This window comes from Trachemys scripta, chromosome 20, assembly GCF_013100865.1.
Source record: "Trachemys scripta elegans isolate TJP31775 chromosome 20, CAS_Tse_1.0, whole genome shotgun sequence".
Lineage (NCBI taxonomy): Eukaryota > Metazoa > Chordata > Testudines > Emydidae > Trachemys > Trachemys scripta.
The window spans coordinates 2132837-2158078 of NC_048317.1; the positions used below are offsets into that span (position 1 = coordinate 2132837).

Here is a 25242-nt window from a genome sequence, read left to right on the forward strand (position 1 = left end):
GAGGGTTGGATGAAATTTTTCAGTCAACGTTTTTCACTGAAAAGTTCAGATTTGGGTCAACCAAAAAATTTTCCAAATTTTTGAATTTGCCAAATAACAAAAATCAGAACAAAATGGAAATGTTTCATTTCAATAGTTTGAAAAAAAAATTTTTTTTCAATTCAAAACGATTCTGTCTTTTGAGTTAAAAAAAACTTAAAAATTAGACATTTCATTTTGGGTTGAACAGAACATGTTGTTGTTGTTTTTCGTTGTTTGTCTTGTGTGTTTAGATTGTGACGTCTTTAGAAAGGAGATTGGCTTTTCCTAGATGTATGTAGCACCATGGGGCCCTGATTCCATTGGGTACTATCCTAATATGATATGGACGGAGCTCTACACCCTCTATTCAGTACGGCAGCATCCTGTATCCCACTTTCTGTGAACCCTGAACTCTCCAGCTTAGCACAAAGACACCACATTAAACAGAGGAAATGAGACAAAGAAAAGAAAGTCACAAAATGTTAAAACCGATTTCTCTCTTTTAAGGATCTTTATGCACTAGACCTAGAGCCATACCGCTACTCTGGAGTGAACCTGACTGGCTTCCGGATCCTCAACGTGGAGAACCCTCACGTGTCTGCCATCACTGAGAAATGGTCCATGGAGCGGCTGCAGGCCGCGCCCAGGGCGGAGTCGGGCCTGCTCGACGGGGTCATGATGGTACGATGGTCACTTTAAAATCCCTTTGACATGGGGTGTGTTGTCCCTGCCCTGACACAAACGCCACTCCCGTTATATCTGCTCTGGCTTCTGCATGGGCTCTGGGGAGGGAGGGATTTCTCTAGGACTTTACTGAATAATTGGCATTTATTTCCTGCTGATTATTTCTCTGCTTTTGAAACTTAATGAAGGATCATAGCTGGGCATCCCTGTCATAGATGCATCGGGCCATATTCACCCTGGAGAATCAGCATGTATATCAATCGCAGGGGAGCTACATCTCCTTGGCCCATCATCCATAAAAGGCTGATGTGTGAAGATAGCTGCTGATCTTCGTAAATACAGCAGTTGAGTGCTGATTGCTGCAGCGTTTAATTAAAATCCAAAAGCGGATGGATAGGTGATCCATTGGGGAAAAAAACACTTTTTAGGTTTCATACAACTTTAAAAATCAAAAAAGCCTCCATGCACTTTCATTTTGCTAAACGTGGTCTCCCCTGCAGGAGCTAGATCTGAAGGTAGTTATTGGCCAGCGGGTGTGTGAGCAGTGCAAAGCTACCACAGACAAGGATTTGAGTACAAGAGAAATGCACATTTGGTGTCTTGAGGGTTTTGCAGCTGCCCCTGCTACAGATAAGTCCCCTGGAAGCCTATGCTGAACATGCAGAAGTCCATTAATGGCTCTGAGCATTATTTATTAGTATTGGAGCCAGTCAGGAAAACCCCCACAAACATTTGTGTCAATATTTTCAAATTGTAAAAATTTCCACCAGCCCTATAATTTGGAGAAAAAACTGGAAGAAAACTGTGGAAATGTCAAGAAAATTCTTCCTTTTTTGTTTTTAATTCTGAAATTTGGAAACATTTTGACCAGCTCTAATTGTTCTTATTGTTCTTGTGATTATTTCTTATGAATAACAGTAATTCTTTGCCTTTCTCTAGCACCCAGAGGCTCCAGTGGGTGCTGTACAAACATACAATAAAAGACTCATTGGTTCACATCTGAGCCAACTTGTCCCAAGACACCCCATCCCAGGGATCCTTCCTCCTGTACTTAGTTGCCCTCTCTTGAAATTGCCTCTTAAATACAACAAAGTTCCCATGGTTTAACCTCTTCAGTCCCAGTACGGTACCACTCTTATTACAGTCCCTCTGTGTTGGCCAGTATGCCTGGGGGCCACAGCTTCCATGCAGCTATTTGACTTGTCTTAATGGTGCAACCCCCCTGTCATGTCTCCTCCACAAAATCTGGATGCACATCGACTGATTAGAAGCTGTTAGTTCAGGCTGCCGCATGGCTGGGCCATGCAGTGACCACGACTAGGTGCAGTGTAAACCCCACACAGTATGTGCTGGGAACGGGAGGCAAAGGAAGGTAGTTGTTTCTTTAATCAGATCGATACTGTATTCCTTGTTGGAACACGCCTGGATTTCTCTGCGCCGGCCCGATGCACAGTGCTCGCTGAACTGGAAAGGTACATGATGCATGTGCTACAAACCCTGGCGCTCCCAGGCTGAGGAGGGAACTCTCTCCTCATTGCTCTGCACAAGCTGCGTTTCAGGTTGGGGCAGGCGGGCGCCTGCTCCTGAGAACAGGCACTGGGAATTCGGAATGCTCGTGCCGTTCAGTGTGAGCCACGTCACCAGGGACGTGCCTGTCGCTGTGACAAGCTCTTGCACGGAACTCCCCAGAGGGTTGGGCTGGATTCAGGACAGTGGTGTGATATTTCACAGGACACAATCCTGCAAGAGGTGTTGTGCAGGAGGTCAGATTAGATGATCAGAATGGTCCCTTCTGACCTTACAGTCTAGGAGTCTTTCAGTCTATAAGATTCTATGATTCTATGCTGAATGCCTCCTGGGAGGTTCACCAGCACCCCTGCCTTCCACAGACTTCCCTGGGAGCTCAGTACCTGGCAGGATAAGGCCTGCAGTTTGGAGCGAGTGATCTGGAGAATGGGAGCAGAGTTGACATGCTTGTGTTGGGAGCCGGGGTTCCCTGCAGCTCCGTTCCCAATAGTTACTACTGGGAGGATGCCTCACCTCACATAAGTGCTGCCTGGCTTCCTTCTGGCCTGCCTCTTCACGCCTACCAGGATCTTTTCACCAGTGCATTAGCGACCTTTCCTCCTTGAAGTGCCTCCCGCCTGTCACCGAGGGTTTCTTCTGAGTGGAGGCTTCCACCATTCTCCTTCGGCCTTTGGCCCCTAGCAAGCAACATCCCCAACTGGACACATTCTGGGCTTCCAATTCCTCTGGGGCCCCAAGACTCCAGAGGGACTAGAAGGTGCCTTATTCACAGTGTGCATTTCAGGATGGTGCTACTCGTTAGGGATGGGCAAACAGAGGAGGAAGTGCTCCAGTGTTCTGAGGGGCACCCAGAGACGGCTCTTTTCATAGCTTGGGTCATATTACTCAGCGTGTGCATCAAGGAGGGGTGAGAAAAACGGAGAGACACCGATTTCTGCATATGGAGCCCTCCAGGGGAGTGACAGTGAGAAAAAGGCAGTGTGAGAAATCCCCCCCGGAGCGTCCTGTCCATGTCTGCTCAGGGTGTCAGAGAGAAATAGCCAGCAAGGGTGGATCAGACGTCTGGTGGCTGGTTTGGAGGATTTCCCAACACTCGAGGGAAGGATGCATTAGGACCAGGCCTTAATTTCTGACCATAAGGAGTCTGCTTCCTTAGCCCCATCGCCTCGTGAGACACTTCTCTCTCTCTCTGCACATCAGGAGCCAAGCATCTGGGGCAACGGTGGAGCCCGCGGCCTGGCAGCTGGCAGAAATGAGGACAGCAGCAGCACTTCTACCGTTGCAGCAAGACAGTTGGAAATAACCAGAGGCACTGGCATGACCTTTCCCCTCCCCAATATGGCTTGTTAATCTCCTGCTCTGCCTGTCACATATGGGGCATTATGATAAAATGCTACTCTGCAGTGATGCCTGCACGCTGGCTGTGATTTCCAGCCTCTCTCCTCGCCAGCAAGGACTGAACCAGCATGCTGTGTGCTTTCTAATAAATTTTTTAGAAAGCCTCCTTCCAGCAGAGCTGAAAGTTTCTCTCTGCAGCTAAGAGCAGCATCCTTCTAACATCAGACATCTCTGCCCAAGACATCGGAACCCTCTGTGACGGGGTTGGGACTCACCACCTGGCACCTCCTACTGGTTGTCTCGGGAATTAGCTCTGTCCAGTGGAGCGCCCCCTCCTGGTGGTGTCCCGTCCGTCGTCTCGCCCTCGGTTGGTGTGTCCGGACCCGCGTTGCTCCCACAATCGCGGCGTCCTCTTCGAGCCACTGCCCTCAGGCAGTGCCCCTTTGACCCCCCCCGGAAGGGGGAGAGGATGGACTATCAGCTGCCTCTCTGCGTCCTGGCCGATGTGGCCAACTTCACCCTCAAAGTCACTCCCCTCTTGGCAGGGGGTTGGTGCAGCTCTAGATGGCCGCTCCGTCGGCCGGGTGTAAGGCAAGGGGGAAAGGGGGGGACCCAGGCCTGCCCACTACTCTGGGTCCCAACCCAGGGACCCTCTAGTGGTAGCCGTCCTGCCCTCCTTCTCTCTCTCCACCTGTCCACGTCCCTGGGCCACTTCCCCTTCGGCCCCTAGCACCGGCTAGACCCTTCCCTTCAGGGTCTGCAGCCTGACAGACTCCAGGCTGGAGTTACCCTCTGCTCCCCCGGGCCTGCCCAGCACTGCACTGTCCCGGGTGCTAGTCTCCCTGCCTGGAGACAGACCTTCCCCTGTCGAAGGCCTGAGACTGACTGACTGCTCCTTTCCTGAGCAGCCTTCTTATAGGGCTGAGCCTGGCCCTGATTGGCTCCCTCTAATCTGGGCCCTGATTGGCTCCCTATAAGGCCTTCCCTGATTGGCTCCCTGTCTGCGCAGGCCTACTGGCCTGCTGCAGTCCAAATTCAGGGAGTGGGGCAGCCGCCCCACTACACCCTCCCTTCCCCCACCTCCTGCATCGTTAGCACTTACTAAACCGAGAAATATCTTCTAAATTATTTTGTTTTTATATACGGCACGTCCCCCTAGCTTCGCATGACCCCGGAGAGAGACTATTGCCCTGAATGTAGGACAAGACCTCAGTTAGTAGAACCCTTTGTTATGTGGGCACTAAGATTTGGTTGTTTGCCATCTCTTCTCCATAACAAGGTCACAAAGCTCTCTGACCTCCGGTTTTAGGGTCCTTCCTCCCTACCAAATATGACCCTCCAGAATACTAGCATTGGGGATTTAAGAGCTTCCTCTTTGTTTTAAACAATCTTTAGATTATGCAATGGGTTCACTATCTTCCATAGCTACCCGAGCATACTGGGGCATGCTGCACTCTACTCAAATGCACACTGCGTCTCTGCAATATCTGCCGTAGTGGTGGATGATAAGAACAGAAGCCATTTTAGGAGCATGCAGAGGCCACGGGGTTTAACGAGCCAGCCCTGTCTGCACTGCTGTTCACCCAACCTTCATGCTTCAGAATCATGTCCTTCCAGCCTCTCCTCCAGCAGCTAAGTCAGGTGTCTTTCAAACTCGGTCCCATCTCTGGTAGCTTATTGGAGGCTACGTGCTGCCTGATTTCCTTATACTCCCACATACAGTTTGGATGGTGGGTCTGGTTTTCAGCTACGCCTTAATTTGCTCACTGAGTTTGCATCATCAGAGGCACATGAGGTAGCATTCGGATGCTGAACTCCCAGCCCCGGATTTGTGGGTATAACCCATCACAGGCATGAAACTCTGAGTGCAGGCGCTATTCGCAGGTGGAAAACCATGACTGCAAAATCCGAGGCTAGCACTGAACCTGCCGTTCTGGCCCTTTGCTTTCGAAACACCCCTCAGCTTTGCGGGGAGTTTATCCCCAGCCACCCTGGCTCTGCCTTTGTAATTTTGGAAACCTCTACCACGGCACCTGGAGGCTCACTCCTCTCCTATGAGAACAAAGCCCAGATCCCTTAATCCTTTCTTGGAATGTAGGTTCTTTACCGCTGGTGACCTTTGGGTTGGCTTACACTGCGCTCTCCATGCTAGTGTGGTTTGGTGACTGGACTGCCCTAGAGGGCTCCACATGAGAATTCATGGCTAATGCACATTAGCTGTAGGTATCTGTGAACTTGCCCTGCTCGCTCGGAGTAGAATATTGTGCTGTCTCCTACTCCTCTCCAGTATTCCAGGACAATGCGATAGAACAGAAAGGCAGCCTGGCCTAGTGGAGAGAGCACCAGCTTTCTTCCCAGCTCTGCCAGGGACCTACAGTGGGAGCTTGGGCAAGTCTCTTTCCTGATCTGTGGCTGTTTCTCTCCTGCCCTATGCCTCTCTTGTCTGTTTTGCTCTTGGAGATAGGGCCTGTCTCTCCCTATGTGTTTGTAGAGTGTCTAACACAATGGACTCTCAGCGGGGGCCCGAACAGGCCACCATAAAACAAATAATAATTATACACCATCTGTGTGCTTAAACGTGTTCCAGTATCCCCCAGACTTACAAGACCCAGTATCCTGTCCCTTAGTGCTGTCAAATTACGCCAGCAGGATGTAGGTCAGGCTCCTGCTCGTCACGCTTGGGAGGAATAAGGTCATGGGAGTGATTGCCAGGCCTGGACAGAGCATTTTCTCCACTGTTAGATTTGCTCTGTAGTTTGCTACGTTGTTTGATTTTTTACATGTGGCTGCTATTCTTGGGTCTTTGGCATCTCCTTTTGTGAAACCAGCGAGGAATGTGTTTTTCACTAGTGGGATTTCCCCCATCCCTCTTTTAGAAGTGAAAAAAAAATGCCACTTTGTTAGTGTCTGGAGGTGGGGTGCAGTGTCACAAAGCCATTCCAAACCACACCCCCACCCCCACTCGCAGTCACTTTGTACAGAAATAGCTCCCTGGCCCCCACTGCCTGAAATTTCCCAGTTTCATCATGGATATTTCATGGAAGCAGGACTGTCAGGCATCGCCACATGGGTGAAGATTTCACGGCACCAGTGCCCAAGAAAACCTACCAGGGTGGTGGGGGGATTTTTACTCAGAGTCTAACTCCTCACCTTGAAATTTCATCTTGAAATGGGGATGCTTTGCTCTTGTTTTCTCGTGAGGGCAGCTCTGACTTCTGCGTGTTGTTTAGTGGTTCTAACAGGGACTAAGAGTCAGGAGAACAGAGTTCTGCACTTGACTTGCTGCATGACCTTGGTCACTTAACTTTTCTGTTCCTCATTTTACCCATCTATAAAATAGAGATACACCTCTACCCCAATATAACGCGACCCAATATAACACGAATTCGGATATAACGTGGTAAAGCGGCACTCCGGGGGGGCGGGGTTGCACGCTCCGGCGGATCAAAGCAAGTTCAATATAACGTGGTTTCACCTATAATGTGGTAAGATTTTTCGGTTCCTGAGGACAGCGTTATATTGGGGTAGAGGTGTACCACTTTTTCGGTGCTAGTGCTTTGAGATCCTCAAAGAAAACGGGCTACAGTCAAAAAAACCCTTTTTATATCCCCTATTTGTCTGACATTTCATTAAAAAGGACTAGCAATCTTTTCTGTGTGACATGTAGACAGTACACTGGTAGATGCATTAGAGATACCTAAAAAAGCCATAGATAGAGAGATGGCATTCTCGTAGTCTGTGATTTACAAAGATGACTATGGCCTTTTAATGTAACCTAACACATATTGGAAAAAACCTCCTGTTCTGAAAAATTTCTTTGTTGTGTACATAACAATTACCCATTTAGAAAACGAAAAGAACAAAAACACAAGTTCTGCCCAAAAAGCAAACCTATTTGCTGTTCTGTAGCTGTAGCTATTTCAAAGTTCTGTTGAAGTCTGAAATTTCAGCCAAAGACATATTTTCTGTCCTGATGGACAAGGGTTAGGAGTGGTTGAAATTTTTTCTGCCTTTTTTAAAGGGGTTTCACAAAAAAATGATTTTAAACCAAAGTTTTTAATTTTTGACAACTTTTTTAGTTTTTAAATTAGGGGGGAAATTCGCCTCACCACCAGTTATGATTACTCTTTTTTTTTAACCCTGGTGAAGGGAAGAATAAAAAAGTGTGAGAAGGTGGGTTTTCTTCCACAATTTTGAAACAAAAACATACAAATGTGGAGTGGGATTTTTCCCCCACCAAAATGAAATGAAAAATTTCAAAACAAAAAATGTTATCCAAAACCTTTTTGTCCAAATCCAGAAATAATTCAGGAATAATTCCAAATGAAACAAAAAATCTCCCCCCTTCTCTGACCCTCCCTCCGCACAGAATCATGAAACATTATTACTTTTTTTAGATCAGCTCTTGTTTGGATAAAGAATGGACTGTTCCAAATCTACCCTCCAGAGGGGAATTGAGGACCTGCTTGTCTGGTTATAATGCAGGGTTTTTCCAAGATACGCTATAGTTCAAACAGACGTTATGGGCTTCATGCAGGACTCATGGAGCAAGGTTTCCCATGGCCTGTGTCATACAGGAGGTCAGACTAGGTGATCTGACCTTGAAACCTATGACTCTCTAGAAGTTCATTGAGCTCACCATTGTAACGATGTAGAGAATATGGCTACGTTCTGCTCCCTTTCAGTCCATGGGAGTTTTACAGTTGACTTCAATGGGAGCCAGATATGAGGCCTTTGATTACACTCATCTAGGGCTGAACGATTAGATCCCTCAATTAGCCAGGAGTCAGTGTGACTGTAAGTGTCCTTGCAGTGGTCAGCCTGTTCTTGCGTTGGGCTTTGCTTTTTATTTATCCCCGTTTTACCAGTGGTGCCAACTGTCCCATCAATCTGCTCTCCAATGAAACCATTGTACCCAGGCCTTCCCCATAAACGCTCTCAGCCCCCTGCTGCTGGCAACTGTGCGTGTGCTGGAGGGTTCCTGGCCCACAGCTCCCAAACCGATCAGCAGCATCGGGCTGATCCGCCGGCAGGATGCAACCCCTCAGTGCCAAAAGCCCTGCACCCAGAGAAGCCGTGTGCAATTGTGTTTCAGACGCCAGGGAAGAAAGATGTCAGGATGCAGATGAGAAGACAGAGGCGACCGGGGGACAATTTAGAGAAGCTTTTGCAGCTTTGCGTGAGATGGATCATGGGTTTTCCAAATGGAACCAGCACCAAATCACTCTGCTGCATTAAGTATCAGAGGGGAAGCCGTGTTAGTCTGGATCTGTAAAAGCAGCAAAGAGTCCTGTGGCACCTTATAGACTAACAGACGTATTGGAACATGAGCTTTCGTGGGTGAATACCCACTTCGTCTGATGCATGCATGCATGGATAACATGCATCCGACAAAGTGGGTATTCACCAATGCTCCAATACGTCTGTTAGTCTATAAGGTGCCACAGGACTCTTTGCTGCCTCTGCTGCATGAGTGCCTTTTTGCTTTGGAACTGTTATCAACCCAAATGCTGTTCCCCTTTATTTTAGACAGATGCTGCCCTGTTGTACGACGCAGTTCACATCGTCTCAGTGTGCTACCAGCGAGCCCCACAGATGACTGTTAACTCCCTGCAGTGCCATCGACACAAAGCCTGGAGGTTCGGGGGCCGCTTTATGAATTTTATAAAAGAGGTAAAAGCTTCCTTCCTATTGATGCGAACCTTCCGTCGGCAACGTGGGGGTGGGGAGCAGCTGTTCAGAGCCCAGAATTAGGAGCTGGACAGTGGCTAGACAACGCACTTACGAGCACTACAGACAACCCTTGCAGAGATGGATGGGAGCAAGGATCCAGGAGTCAGATTGTTTATAGCTTTCATCTGATAAAGGCCAATAACCAGAGTCTTTACATTGCTGGGCTAACCTGAATCCTGGTGAAACACCCCTGACTTTGGTGGAGAGAGAGCAGGGCTAAACCTGACCAGTCACAGTGGTCCAGTAGATAGGATCCTGGACTGGGAAGCGAGAACCCCAACTTCTCTTCCTAGCTCAGGTGTGACCCTGCGCTTGTACCCTTTGCCTGTCTTGTCTCCAGCCACTGCTGTCACTGTTCGAATGTCCCCACACACATGTTGTCGGCCCGATTTGAAGCTGGAGATGCCTGGTGCCCCATCCATCGGTGGGCTGCTTTGATCTGTGCATGTTGAGGCATGGTATAAAAAAAAAATCCCTGATACAGCTGAATAGAGTGTGAAAACTCCACTCCTAACCAGGAGCACAGCCGGAGCTCTTGGGTGCACTGGAATATTTTTACAGGAGGCATTTTAGAGCATTACCCCAAGTGTGTCTGTGAATGAGAGTCCAGGCCTGGATTGGGGCCTCTCAGTAGTCAATTGTAAAAGTGCATTTGTTGATCTAAAAACTGATCGTGTAAACCACTGTGAGTTACAATTCTTGTTAAATGTTTGCAGATGGTTGATCTTCACCCCGTGCAAAAGGCTTGCATGAGGCTTATGCACCACTTACATCTCACTTACATCCTCAGAATAGTTTCAGTGGGGTCACAGCAAGACATGAGAAATGAGCTAAAATCTCCAGTGCTGTTACAGACGCTCACCTGTGCCTGCTCTGGGCTGCTCTCCTTACAAGGCGGTTGCCTAGCAGAGCGAGAGCTGTTTGCCTTTTGCAGGAACAGTTGGTTGGTGTCCACAAAAAGCACTTGACACTGGTCTGATGGCAAAACTGGCAGCGTCTTGCATTTCTGCCCGTGTGCTGATTGCCCAGTTTTGGCAGAGCGGTGGATTTAGTAAGATGGGAGTCCGGGAAGTGAAGTGGGAACTTCATTTCCTCTGTTTTGTGTAAATATAAATTCCCTGGGTTCAGCCCAGGTAACTGTTTGCTTGGCTTACGCATGCAAACAGCAGCGGAACATTGGTGATTGCGAGCAGCAAGTTTACCAAATCACAGCCCTGCGGGGAGGCTGGAACGAGACATGGCCAGGAGCGCACCTGTGAGAGCAGCCACGCAGGGCATGTTTCAGGGAGCTACTTTCTTACCAGGCCTGTCCTCTGCTTACTTGCTGTGTTTCGGCTCCTGCCAGTGTAACGTAGCTCACCTCCCTGGGAGACGATCCTAGCCTGAAAACACTAACGAAGAGTGAGGGGTGAGCGGCAGTTCCCTAGTGCTGTGCAAAGGGCACGTTGGGGGGGCTGGGATGTGCTCCTGCCAGTAGATAGGTGCAAGCATCTTTGGGATTAAGGGCTGGATTCTCACTTACACAAAGGCCCCTTTACACTGCTCTGGCTGCACCTTTTAACATGGGACTAGTATAATCAGGCCACAGTATTTTATGCTATTATTGGAGGCGTGGAAATAATTCTCTCTCTTCTTCCCAGGCTTTGCAATGGTTAAACTAAATTCTCTTGTTTCTGTGGCAGAAAAGTCAATTAAAAGATCATTATTTATTGTGTATTTCTTATTTGTATTGTGGTAGTGCCTACAGGCCCATCGGGGTCCCCCTGTGCTAGGGCCTGTACATACACAGAATGGGAGAAAGTCCCTGCCCCAACGCGTTTACAATCTAAATAGACAAGACAGACCAAGGGCGGGAGAAAGGAAAGATTATCCCCATTTTACTGGGACATTGAACTGCCAGTTTGCAGGCTCTGAAAATCTCCTCTTCTCTCTCTCGGTTTGTTCCCTTCTGCAAGGAGCTGCTCCTGCCGGCTGCCAGAAGAGAGTGTTGAATAATTTCATTTGTTGCCTCCTTTTGCAAACTACTCTGAGCCCTCCACTCCAGTGCCCGCCTGTTGTTCCCCTTCCTGGCACTCTGTCAGCTAGTTGCAGGGATAAGCTTCCTCCTCTGCAGCCAAAACACATAATAACTGTGTTCTCTGAGCACCGGAAAGGACAAAACAGCAAATGCAGAGGGATGTCTGCTGCAGAGACCAGGCCCCTTAGCCCCGTGTTGCTCACGTAGAGAATTGTGCCAATGTTTGTTTGTGCCACACCGGCAAACACACACTCAGGCCTTGTCTTCAGCAGGATTTTTTCAGAGCTGTGATTTACCAGGGGCACCGCCTGGCTTGTTATCACTCGTCAAGGGCATCCCGTCCTGCGTGGGAACTGCCGCCCTGAGAATGTCTAGGGCATGGTTTGGGCACCTCTCACTGCAGCAGCAGCCGAACAGGACACGGGGATGAGACTGGGCAGTTCAGCATCCTGCTGACGTATCAGAGGAAGCCAGGCGGGTCGCCTCGTTGGCTAGCAGGCTGCTATCACCTACCAGAGTCTCGTAGGGGAGCAGGAAGCCAGGACCAATGGGCAAGGCAGAGGGAGGTGAGGCCGATATTCCCTTGGCCTCCCTTCTGTGTGCCACCCCACTGGACCCCCTCTACGGCTCCAGAAATGGGAGGGCCTCCCAAGCACAGGGCATCCTGAGGCCAGCACCAGCGAGAGATTTAACGCGAATGAGCTTCAGAACAACCTGCCCTGCAGAGGGCAGGAGAACCCGGTCGGCGCTCTCGGGAGGGGAGGTGGGGGAAGCGGCTGAGCCGACCCTTCCTTGTCCCAGTTTATTTTGGAAATGAGAAAGCAAAGGGGAGACAGACCCTCCTGGGTGACAGGCAGGTGCCGTGTCTCTGGGCAGTAAAGCAGACTGAGGAAGAGGGGGCGATGTGGGGGAGCGCTGCCTACGGCTGCCAGGGAAAGGAGGGGAGCTCTCCTTGGCTCTGGGTGCCCCTGCCTGCGCTCCGTTTCCCTTGTACCATTGCATTAATGCGATGCCTCCCTGCTCTGCCAGCTCCATCAACTGCCGGCGTTGGGTGAAGCGGGAGAGTTAGAGCCTCAGTGAGGAGGTGACGCGTTCAATACACATCTGTGTTTGTTTCCGACTCAGTACTTCGAACACCGTGTGTGTTCACTGGGTCCCAGAGAATGTCCCAGCTGTAGTTCCCACCTGCATGCTCAACTCGGCAAATTGAGTGCAGCCGGCCCCGAACACACAGGGCAATAGGCCTGGGAGGTGGGGAGCAGCATTCCTTCAGGAATTAACCAGGCATGTCCCGGGGGAGAGTGGAAGGGGTTTGATCTGGGAAACATGCCAGTCATCCCCCCAGCTTGTGCCACCTTCATCATCAGGGGCTATTTCTGGCTCATCCCCCCAGGGACATACACTTGTTAGGGAAGAGCATGCTGCAGATGAACTCCGCAAGTGGAATGAGTCAAACCAGTAAAGCATGCGAACAGTCTGGCATTTCGGAAAGGGAAAAGGGAAATACCAGCCTAAAGTTCAGAGCGTGGCAAGCATACTTCACTGGGTGTGTATGGGAGGATGGTATCCGGGTGTCCTGCATTCAGGGAAATGTCACAAGAAACAGCAGAAGAATTGCCCCTTGCTGTCCCTAGACGTTCCAGGGCCAGCACTGCACACTGCGGTGACATTAATCACCACTTAGCCTACAGGAGCAGCAGCCATTCTTCAGACCCTGCCCCTTAAACCAGGGAGGTTAATTTCTGTGCTGCTGTTTATTAAAACACCAGGAGAGTCACTCTGAGACAGAAAGGCACTGACAATAGCATTGCACTTTTCATCAAAGTGGGATTGGCTGCATATCCATTTGCAGATCTCCCTGCCCCACCATGCCGGGCTATCCCTCCGCCCCAGAAGGGGGCTGCAGTTCAAGACAGCTGCGTGCCCAGGGGGCCAGTGCAAACCCTTATGCGTGTGCTCACGTGCTTTGCTGAACGGGGATGGACTTCTGAGCTGGGGCCGAGAAGTTCAGTGACTGACTTCCCAAGTCCAAAGAATCTGAAGTTATTTATGTTTATTTTTTAAAAGAAGAAATAAGCAGTTTGCGGGAAGCAGTGAGAGGGTTCTGTCGTTGCTGGGTTTTGTAATGGTGTTATTTAATGATGCATTTGGCTGGTGCTACCATCAACAGGCCTCAGAGAAAAATATATTCAAATGGTCTGAGCACAGGATTGGAAGCCAGGAGGAACTGAGGTCTAATTAGAGTGACCAGACAGCAAATGTGAAACATCGGGACGGGGGTGGAGGGTTATAGGAGCCTATATAAGAAAAAGATCCCAAAATCCATCTGAAGGGGGAAAAAGATTTAAACGGGGATCTGCCTCCTCTCAGGTGAGAGCTGTGGGATATTCTGATGAGGGGAGTCCTGCAGTCTCTCCTGTTGAAGATGTTGCACTGTGGATAAGTAATGAGCTATTGAAGCAGAGGGACTGGATCCTAGATCTCCCCATGCTGGGCAAGTGCTCAAAACCCCAGGCTCTGCAGCCGTTCACTGGCCCAAGGGAGGGAGAGACGTGCTTCCGGAATTTTTACTGCAGAAACTGAAGCATGGAGCACGTTGAGATGCCTGCCCGGTTTCAGCTGGAGTTTTATGCATTGCAGTGGCCCCAGCCCTGGACATAGGTGCCCAACTCCTTCTGAGCATTCAGCCCCAAACTTCCAAGCATCAAGCAGGTCTTCGCCTCTTTGCGCTTCACTTTCCCCATCTGAAAAACAGAGGCGAAAATACTTAGCCCTTTTCAACTCCAAAGCACCTTGCAAAGGGTAAATAAACATTGCGCTACCCCGGCATGGAGGCAGGTGAGGGAGATTTGTTTATGTCTTCCAGTGGCATTGTCCAATGCTGAAAGATGCCCCCTCACCCTCCCCCAGATGTTGTCAGAGCTGCAAAGACACGAGCAGAAACACAGCTAGTTTTGCACCGACCCAGCATGCCAGGGACACGTCCTGAGATCGATGTTGTGCACAAAAGGTGCAAATGTAAATCAGGGCAAGGAGTATAATAGAATTTATGGAATGCTCCAGCCCGCGCTGCAGCGTGAGCAATGATGGAGGTGATTATTAATTAATCATGCTCGTCGGGGAGAGAGTATCAGTGTAAGGAGTAATTAAAATGAAGCACTGTACAGCAGTAGCAAATGATGATTTATGAAGCCGAGTAACTGCTGTGCTGACTTCTCTCCCTTCCACAGGCCCAATGGGAAGGATTAACTGGGCGTATTGTCTTCAACAAAACCAGTGGATTAAGGACAGATTTTGACTTGGACATCATCAGCCTCAAAGAAGATGGTCTCGAAAAGGTCAGTAAAGTTTGTCCTTCCTGCTAGCTAAAGAGTTTATGAAACCTTCAAAAGATCCACTCAGGCCCCCTGGAAAATGGTGCATCAGCCTCATAGCTCCTATATTTGCCTCTGTGTTCGATGTAAGGATATTTGCTGCCTTGGAATTGCTCTGCTCCTGTTTTAGATGTACACACACACACACACTCATTCACACACCTGAACCCGCAGCCCAAGTTGTCACAATTAGTTGCCATGTAAGATTGTTGTGGTAACACACATGGGAAATGGTGGAGCTGCAGAAGCAGAAGAAACTTCCTGAGCAGTCAGGAGTCTGTTTTTTGTTTCCATGCCAATGACGGGAGGGAAAAAAGCCCAACCAAGTGCTGCCTACATGCTACAGTTTGTTTATGAAGTGTTTTCCCGGAGGCGACAGCAGCTCTTTAAAGCCCCCCTCTCGGTGTGATCTCCTGCTATGAAAATTGCCTAAGGCCTGGAAATATCCCATGTTTGTTACAGCCCTGATTGGCCCACTTGCAGCCTGAGTTTTGGAGGAGATGATAATGTATGTTTGTTGTTGTTTTTTGATATCTGAGAAGAGGGTATGAAAAAAATGAGGACAGGTTAGTTTCCTGGCCTGATTGGAAATTTCCCATTTGGATGTAGAGTCTTTGCAGCAGCAATCCTGCTGCTGGGGACGCAAGGTAGCTGCACAAACACAACCGTGTAGAATTCTTGTAATTAGCACAGATCCCTGCTGGATACAAGGATATAATGCCACTGAAGTGCAGGTCTGATTCTCAGGTGCTCATGGGGATTTCATTCCTGTTTCATGGACCGCTTAAAAAAACAAAGAATACTCAAAGCATTAAAACTCCTAGAACATCATTTTCAAGGGGAGAGCAGTTCATTCAGTGGACAAAACAGAGCAGCAAGTTGCCTGAATAGAACAAAGATCTGCACCGTGGACAATGCATACCAGGAGTCACCTATTCGCATGGGCTGTGCTCAAAGCAGGCTGCAGATAGTGCCGTGAGCTAGCTATCCACGGTTAGAGAGCCTTCAAACTTAGGGATGGGAGAAACCTTGGGGACTGATTCATTGCAAGGTGTCAGTCGGCAACCCCCTAAGGGGAAAGTAGCAAAGTGGGTTGCTAGGATTGGTGCCACTGGTAACATCAGCCTACCCAGCTCCCTGTGCCAGTGGACTGCTTACCAGTAATGATCCCGGTAGAGTTATAGGCAAAAATGACAGACATTTTGGATACCATGTGAATCTGAACCTTAAAGTACTGCCAAAATATCTCTCAGTCAACGTAGTACCCCTCAGCTGTCTGATAGAATTGCTGACCCTAGTGGTATTTATTACTATTGTGTGGCACATATGCTCACAGGAAACTGCCAAACCCTGAAGCATATTCCTCAAGGATGTTCAGCTTTTATGTTTAATCTCCATCTAGTCACGAGATTTTGTAGCTCTCGGCTTTTTTTTTTTTTTTTTTTTTTAAAAAGCTTTTTGTCTTCTCTGGAAAGGTTTTAAAGTATCGATGTCAAATCTCTGTGGACACTAAGATTCTGTTAATAGCTAATCTGAAATAATGAAATGCCAAACGGAGTGAATCCCAATATGTACTTTGCATTATGTATAATAGCTTATATTTGTTGAGCTTTAGGATTGTGCTTCTGATCCTGCTACCTCCTGGATGTTCTGAGGATTAAAGCAGTATTACCCAAACATAATTACATGTTGTTTGACTATCCGACTTGCACAGTTCTCTTAATGGAATATTTGCATTTTTTTCTTTATTTTAATTTTTAAATTAATTAATGCAGACTTGAGTTCCCTGTATTTCATTTTTCTTAAGGAAAACTTAGCAAGGGATTCTTAGCTGAGTAGGTAGCACTGCCAAAGGCTCTTTATATTATTGCTTCTCTTCCCTATAACAGTAATAATCTTCTGACATTTTAACTGCGGCGTGATTGGAAGGAAGGATGGAGGAATGCCTGGCTTTTGTAAAATATTTAGGGATTCTCAGAAAGTTCACGGAAACTCTTTTAAAATTTATACTGTTCATGCCAAACAGCATTCATTGTTCAAAAACCCTTTCTGTGAATGCAGTAAAACCAGGTTCTCGCCAGAGGTTGCTGGGGAGATTGAATTATTTAAAAAAAAATAGAAAAGAAAAGAAAAACAATCAAGGAAACAAAAACATAACTAAATAAATAATCTGAAGCTCCTAGCCCCGCAATGGGATTGGTCTGTGGACTCTCTGTTTTCAAGTTTCCATCACTCATGTGGCCTCGTAGATGGATTGACCTGTATATTCTGTGGTTCCTATTTGGTGTGTCTCTGTCTCTGTTTATTTGGGGGCATAACAAGCCTCAAAGGGGCAGCATTAGACAACCAGCCACAAGGTTTGAATATGCCAGGAGATTTTAAACCTGCATTCTCGAGGTCTGGGAGAGAGTGCGGAGTAGCAGTTGCAGCCGGACGACGAGGGGCCAGATCATCTTTAGATGTGAATGTGCGCAGCACAATGGCGTCACTGGAGCAGTTCTTTATGCCAAGTAGGCCCAGGAGTCAAACTCTTCCGGGGGCACGCTGCGTGGCTATCGCCAGCCTTTTCCCCTCCCAGAGCTTCAGCTTGCCCAGTGGTAAAATGCTGTCTCACCGGACAATGGTTAGCGTTGGTCAAGTGGTGTGAGATCCCTGCCGGTATGAAAGACGCTGCAAAAGATCAGTCAGGTCTAAAATCGGGAGGCAGTGTGGTAGAGTGGATAGGGCACTAGATCAGGATCCAGGAGATGTGGAGTCTAGTCCCAGCTGTGCTGTTAAGCTTCTCTGTGATGATGGGTAATTCACGGCCTTGGCTTCCCCTCCCACCTTTGTCTGTGTTGTTTTTTTTTTTGGACTGTGAGCTCCTCAGGTAAGGGGCTCTCGCACTTTGTTTCCAGAACGGCTAGTGCTACAGGGCTGCTACACGCCACTGTAATATAAATACTAATACGGCAAACATGTTGTTACCTAGTTATATCCATGAAGGTGGAGGAAGGTGCGTTCAGATGTTAAACATAGCGCTTTACTGAAAGCGTTTCCTTGCCAATAAGGCTCTTTGCCTTATTTTTTCGCATTTGCAGTCGGGCTGTTAAAAGGCTTTTAACAACAGTAAAATATAGATAGTGGCTGGACAGAAAGGGGAGCTGAATTGTATCATCCCATGCCGCATCTATTCCTGCAGCTGGAGGGCAGGCAGGCCATGTGTGTTTGCATTGGTTTAAAAGGGGATTGGACCAAATATCGGTGATGACGCTGGACCAGTTCCACAGCTGGTGTAAATCGTCCTAGTTCCCCTGGTTTTAAAGAGATGGTGACATTTTACCTCAGCTAAAGATCTGGCCCTCTATCTCTCAGCAGAAGAGAACTGATTAAAATGAACACTTGGCCCCTGTTTGTGACACTTTATAAAGGAACGTAGGAATTCCCAGATTGGATCAGACGCATGGTCCATGTACTCCAGGATCCTGTCTCTGACAGTGACCAGCGCCAGCTGCTCCAGAGGAAGGTGCAAGAACTCCCTGATGGGCAGTTGTAGGGTAATCGTCCCCCGTTAGAAGTGGATAGCCGGGAGTTCCTGGCCGGTTGCTTTGTGTCCAGCTCATATTCATTCCCAATGTTACTAGTTTTCAAGTTGGTGCAAAATGGAGCTAAATTAAATGCAGATGGGCTTGGTCTCCACTCCATGACACTAATGTTATGCCCTTTGTCTGGACCTCCAGGGACTTCGATGCAGTTGCCCTGAGTGGAACTGGTGGAATGTGGAATCTGCCCACATCCAGGGTATTACAGGAGTTCATATTTCTGAACTCTCTCTCTAATACCAGTGCCTCTCAGCACTTCTCTCTGCTAGGCTACTGTGATCTCCCAGGGAAATCAAACCCTCTCACCTAGGACAAAATTATTTGAATGGAGAAATCTTAATTAATTACTGGAGTAAATTCCTCCTCTCACATTCATGTTGTGCGCTAGATCCAGGGACAATATTCTCTCCATTGGCGGAAATGAGTGCTCCATCCATGGGGGAATTGACTAATGATAGCAACCCTGCCATGCAAACCAGACAGGAGATTTCATAAAGTTATAGTTTCCCTATTAGTGTGTATGGTAGAGCCCGACTTCACCAGACACATTTTTCACACCGTAACAGATAGGAAATACATAGGATACACTATGAATTGTGATGCAAGTCACAGATATTCCATGTCCCTCTAAGTCTCGTCAGGGGTGCTGGAACACCCCCGGTACCCCTATTTCCTGCACCTATGAGTCCAGTGCTGCAGAGAAGGTGTCAGATTGAAAGCCTAGGAGATGCTGCCCACAAAATAGGTACAACCAGGGCAGTGGCACTGCAAACTTCGATCCCATTTGGCTGTGTTTTTTATTTTTTTAAAGAAACACAAGTTTTCATGGAAATTCTTTATTTCTTTTGAAACTTGCTGTTTTTTCAATGAAAACACTTTTAGACTTTTGAAAACGGAAACCAACCAAGGTTATTATGTTTCTCCGTTTTTTGTTAAAACCCCCCAAAATCCAGCAACTACCCCCAAAATGTTTTCTTTTTTTTTAAAGTTTCATCAGAAATACCATTTTCCAGCCAGCTGTGTTGTCAACCTTTTCCATACCAGAATTTTCCTCCCACCTAGCTGCAATGCCCTCCCATTTAACAATATGGGAAGGATCGAGTGATCGAGACCGCAGCCCCTGTCCTCTAGTCTATATGACCCACAAGACTCCTTCCAACACAAATGACTCTAAATACTGTCTGAACACATCCCTTGTGTGCAGCCAAAGCCTGTATTTTGTTTGAATACACCCCATGACCTCTTTTTGGTTCCTATAGGAGATGGGCCCAAGCTGCAAAATTATGATCTAAATTTTTAACTCTTCATAAGTTTGGAAGTGTCAGAATCTGGGGTTTCTGCTGTTCACCAAAGACACTTGCATTGGGAAATCTTTGATTCAGGAATATCTCTAATCACTGTGAGGTTTGGCCAAAGTTCACTGTTCAGTGTATTCTGAGCTCCTGTACTGCATGGCGCTATTGTCCACTGTTGAATGAATTCCTGAATTCTAGACATCATGGACCTCCATATTTGTCCACAGGTATCAGTGCCCCCATTTAGAGGGCAGCAAAAAGGAAAGGCGTAGGTATTTGTAATGTCTGCTCTGCATGGGTGACTGTTGGAGTGGTCTGCAAGTGCAGGATTAGTGTCACTTTCTCTTCTGTTTAGGTTGGCCAACGCGGTCTGTTCAGCTTCGCTTGCCTGTGCAGCAGAAGACAGAACTATCTTCCCTTCAGCCAGGCCTGTGGGATCCTGGAAGAGACTGAACAACACGTCAAGTGTCTAGTAATTTGTTTCTTTGCTTCATTTCAGGTTGGAGTGTGGAACCCTTCTGATGGTTTGAACATCACGGAAATTTCCAAGGGGCGAGGACCCAACGTCACAGACTCACTAACCAACAGATCTCTTATTGTCACCACTGTCCTGGTAGGAGGCTGCAGACTTGTATTTCTCATCCATATATAAATGGCTGGAAATGTGTGACTTCTCTGGTGCTTTACAATGCTGCAGTAGTTTTGCCAGTCCCTTTGCTTTTGGCCTTATGTTTCGGGGCTCTCTCCTAGCTCCCTGTGCTATTGGCGAGGTCAGAAACCTGCGCTGGTCACCAACAAGGCACCAACAGTTGCCACACAGCAGTACCTGAGACACCACAGCTCTTCGCTTTACTTAAGATAACGAGAGAAAAGAGACACTGAGATTTCAGTGCCCTAGGTACTGTCATGTGCACACGGTTGGCAAATATTGGCTCATTCATGGTGATCAATTAACCTCTACCAGTTAGCAACATTTTACCTCCCGTGGCTGCCCCATGAGAAGGTGTGATGGCCCCCAGGCACCTGCTAGCACATGGCTGATCTGGGTGGGGTTATAAAAGGGAAGGGGAAGCTACTGCATAGGAGGCTACCATGGAGAAAAAGTGTGTTCGCTCTCCTCCCACCTGGCTGGAGCTGGATAGACCCCGGGTGCTTTGTAGCCAGTAGTTTGAGCTGGTTTGTCTGGGGTTGGAGTTTTGGAAATCAAGCCTTGAGGAATGTGCTGGGGCGATCATTTAATGCATCTGGTAACCGATGTATTCCTCCCTGCAAGCTGGGATTGCTGCTCTGGGCACGTTAGCCACCTGAAGAGAAGCCAAGGCTGGTGGATATGCTGAGCAATGGCTCTGAGGACTCAGAGCCCACTATAAAGGGTGACTATCCTGCAATATTTTCATCGGTGTTAGAATTCACCGCTGGGAGCGGGGTTTGCATGAGTGGTCAAAATAAAAGATATTGAGTCAATCTGGTCGGTATAAAATGGCACCATTGACATCAATGCAGCAGCATGATTTAGACCAAGAGAAAATCTGGCCCACTGAATGCTTACCCAGGTAACCAGGCACACAGCAGACCTGGTGGAGATACCTGCTTTCATTGCCTGGCAGGCAGGCCTGGGTTTATGGCACCATTGTCGCTCCACAACTTCGGCACTTCCTTGCTGTCGTGACTGAACAGAGCACTTGTGGGAGCTAGCTGGTACTTTCTAGAAATGATGTACACGGTGCGGAATGAATGCCTATTCTGTCTGCACCCAGAGGCATTTCAATACCTGTGTATCTAGGCAATGGAACTCAAAGGAAGAGGAAGACGAGGAGGAGAGGGAATTTGGTGCCCAGGGAGAGCGCGAGCGTGCTGGCTGGGCTGAGACAGGGCGCAAGCAGGTGCTGCACAAACTCCCACGTACAGCTCTGCCAATGCACATGTAAGGTGCTAAGCTGCAGCATCTTCTGCTGTTCCCACACTCCCGAGAAACAGCTGCTCCTTGTCCACACGTGCCAAACAACTAAGTGATTCAGTGTGTTGCTGGCTAGACGCCACCACACTTCCAGTAGCCACGAGGCTGCTTCTTGTTCCTGCTGCACATTTCTTAACCTCCACGTCAACTCTTGTGCTGAATCTCAGGTATGTTCTCTGACCCGGTGCGTGCTGAAGGCCCAGCGAGGGGCTGCATGCACTGGGCGCAAGAAAGGCTCTTAACTAGCATACCGCACAGGCTGTGCAAGGGCCTGACTGACTAGCAGGAGAGGCAGTGGAGAGGGGCGGGTGTCTGCTTCAGATGTAACTATTCTCGTTACAGCAAAAAAATAAGAGCAAACACATGCCTCAGTATCCTCCCTTCTGGGGCCTTGGTGGCTCGGGGGATTAAGAAGGGGCTAGAGGGTCTCTTCCTCTCTCTGTCACTGGTCTAAGGAGGGGCACATTCTGTTGCACATTGCCCTTAGCATCAGGTGGCTACTCAGTGGCCCTCTATGAAGTGACTTGTCAGTCTCAGCAGATTTTCTATTGGACAGATGCCCCCATAACTCCAAAGGCACAAAAGCCCCAAATTAGCCGCCCTGCTGGCAATCTTAGCAGAGAGACCAGTGGCTTCATGGGCCTTAGAGACTGAACCCTCCTCTTGCTTCTAGATGAGGCCCTTCAAGGTCAGAGTTGAAGCTCCGTGCTAGGAGGTGGGGTGTGTACCACCGGGGTCCTTGTCCCGCCACTGCCTGTGTTGTACCCACTCTGCGGGTACTTCATGCTCCAGCGCTGCCGATCTGTCACTTCTCACTATCCCGGAATTCATTTATACACACGGGTTATAACTGCAGCGCTTGTGTTTCTTTCCCCTCATAACTACGTATGTGACAACCTAGCCAAAAGTAATTGAGTTATCCAGCAAACCATGGATACTTAACCGATCTTCTCTGTCTCCAACTGTCACACTGTATTTAATTCTCGCCTTCACTATTGGATTTGATAGCAGGCATCAGATCAGAATGAATTTTTATTTAACATCTAATGAATGATGACTAGTCGCATTGGTTTGTATTTGGCTGTGTTACACAATGCTGGGTCATGCCATGCCAATCGGCAGCAACAGGAAATAACGCAGTACCTAGAACAAATAAACTATAACGAAACTTGGGCAGGTTGCGTAGATCAGGTTTGAAATTCTGTTTATGCCAATAATTTTTCCTGGCCAATTTCCATGCAGTGCCTTCAAGGAGCCTCTTCTGTCAAAGAATCATGGATGTATGAGATGGGAAAGAACTGCTAGGTCATGTAGGGTTTAGCGAGTATCGTCTTTTATGACATATTGTCTAGGGTTCCTAAAAGAATGTGTGCATGTGAACTGGGTATTCATAAAAGAGAAGGACAAGTGTTTGTCCCAGTGCCATGTTACAAGCAGTGTGAAATGTATCCTCTGCCCATCTCTTTGTTCATGCACCTCGAGCCTCACCTGAAGAACCCCTTCCCATTCCAGTTCTAGCTCACACACAGCTCTGCCAATGCACCTCACTCCCAGCCTGCATCTCCTGCTATTCCAGTCCCTGAAACATCATTCTGACCAAGGCACAACAGATCATTTGGGGTTCTTCATGTTTGACTTTTGCTCTGCTTGGGGGATAGCCCTCTCCTTCCAAGAGTGATAAAAACGAAGGAAGGTAGTCATTAAAAAACATTTGTTCCATCGTTATCTTGCAAATGATGCACTCGTGCTGTGACACTGCTATCCAGTAACACCCCTGTGTAATCACATCTCCTGACAGGCTGGACAAGGTAGCTCTGTAACCCGATCCACTGCAGCAGAAAGGATGGGAGATACTGGACTTGACAGAGCAATGGTCTAGTCTGGCATGTTAAGAGGCTGGGTAATGGAATTAGATGGACCACTTGGGTAATGAGGCCTGACTTCCTAAAATGAAACCACCACCCAGCATCAAAATAACCCACACCTGACACACAGCGGCTCCATCTTCCCTGTGCTCGTTGGCACAACACGTTTTCTCAGCTGAGTGGCTCTGCTCAAACGCCCGGGTGTGAATGTGCTGCAGGAGCCTCTGGTTGTCTTATTTTAACCCAATACCTTGCTGCTTTCATGCCTGGCTTTGCAAGGAAGACTGCAGAGTGAAAATAGATGGTCATTTTCTCCTCTTATCCCCCCTCCACCTCCCCACGCTGTTCGGAAGTGTCATACTGTACTGATCCCAGGAGGTGCATGCGCGCACACACACACACACACACACTCCCCTCCCCACCCGCAGAGATATCTCTGCACAGATAAAGCACCCTGGTGCCATTTGCATCAGCATCAGGAGCAACAACAACGGATCCCACTGGCTACAGTTGTTCAAAAGCATGGTCCCGTCAGAAGCTACTGCAGAGCCCTTAGGGCAGTAGTGGGCAACCTGCAGCCCCTCAGGGGAATCCGCTGCCGGGCCGCGAGACGGTGTTTACATTGGGGGCCCGCAGGCACGGCCGCCCGCAGCGCCCATTGGCCAGGAACAGCGAACCATGGCCACTGGGAGCTGCGGGCAGCCGTGCCAATGTAAACCATGTCTGGCAGCCCGCCAGTGGATTCTCCTGACGGGCTGCAGGTTGCCCACCACTGCCTTAGGGGAAATGCTGGAACAAAAGGCACTTTGGCAGTTCCCGCTCACTCAGGCTCCTGGAGCAGGGTCAGTTTTTGCACAATGTAACAGGGTGGCTTTGGCCTTATGGGCTGGAGGCCTCAGGCAGAAAAGCCCCATTACTGCTGGAATGGCTCCGGCCCACCCGTGCCACGAGACTCGACGGGGCCTGATGGAGCACGGCTCATTCCCCTTCATACAGGAAGCTGTCAGGAGGAGGGAAATTCAGGGGTGAAAAAAGCTCCTGCAGGGAAGAATCTGACAGAGGGGAATTGAGAAGTCCGAGCCAGGAGGCTGAATTCCAGCCCGGGCAAGCCTGGGAGTGACTTGACCTGGACCCAGCTCAGGGAAGAAGGACGGGGGAGAGAGACACTGAACTCGTGTGTTGAACTCAGGCCTGAATAAATTGGACCGTAGAAAGGTTATGTCTGAAATGCTATGAACTGTGTAGTTTTTCAGGAGAGGTAGAGGCAGGGTGCTGCAGGGATACCTCCGGCCATTGGGTGGGCGGGGGGCATCTGTTTTGTTTTATTTTTATTCTTTTGAATTTACATTATTTTTTTTTTGCTTGTTCTGAAAATTTTGGTCTGAGGAATTTGAATCAGGCCCAGCAGAAAGACTGCAAAGTTATGTGAGCTGGAGCCAGTCCCTGTAAGTGGGAGATAGAGCTGGGTGAATAATACAAAATAAATGCCATGCACAGTGATATGAACCCTAGGTGGAGGCCAGGGGTCAGCGGTGGGGGAATTACCCGAGGTTATTTCAACTCTCAAGAGACTGAACAGAGACTCATTCCCGCCCTGCCCTCGTCCATCTGTATCTAATTAAAACGTAGCGCGGTGCCACTAGGGGAAATTATTGGATGGGGGTAGCCGGTATTACTGAAGTGATGCACCAGCCCAGGTGTGTGAGGCTGAAGGCTGGAGCAGCAGTGAGAGCTGCAGGGCCAGGACTGAGGAATGCTGGAGGAGGGGATACTTCAGCTCAGAAGCGAGACATATTGGTAGAGCTGAGCCGGGGTCTGGATCTGGAATATCTCAAACCTTTGTACTGGTG

The 25242-nt window shown here is 48.5% G+C and overlaps 1 protein-coding gene across 2 annotated transcripts in view; it reads left to right on the forward strand.

Moving 5' to 3' along the window:
• GRIK3 (glutamate ionotropic receptor kainate type subunit 3) overlaps positions 1-25242 on the forward strand; it is a 225830-nt gene that overhangs the window by 145704 nt on the left and 54884 nt on the right. For both annotated transcript variants that reach the window (XM_034754116.1, XM_034754115.1), the window contains exons 6-9: positions 529-702; positions 9100-9243; positions 14551-14658; positions 20070-20183. In XM_034754116.1, the coding sequence (XP_034610007.1) occupies positions 529-702; positions 9100-9243; positions 14551-14658; positions 20070-20183 (540 nt within the window). The remainder of the gene's footprint in view (positions 1-528; positions 703-9099; positions 9244-14550; positions 14659-20069; positions 20184-25242) is intronic.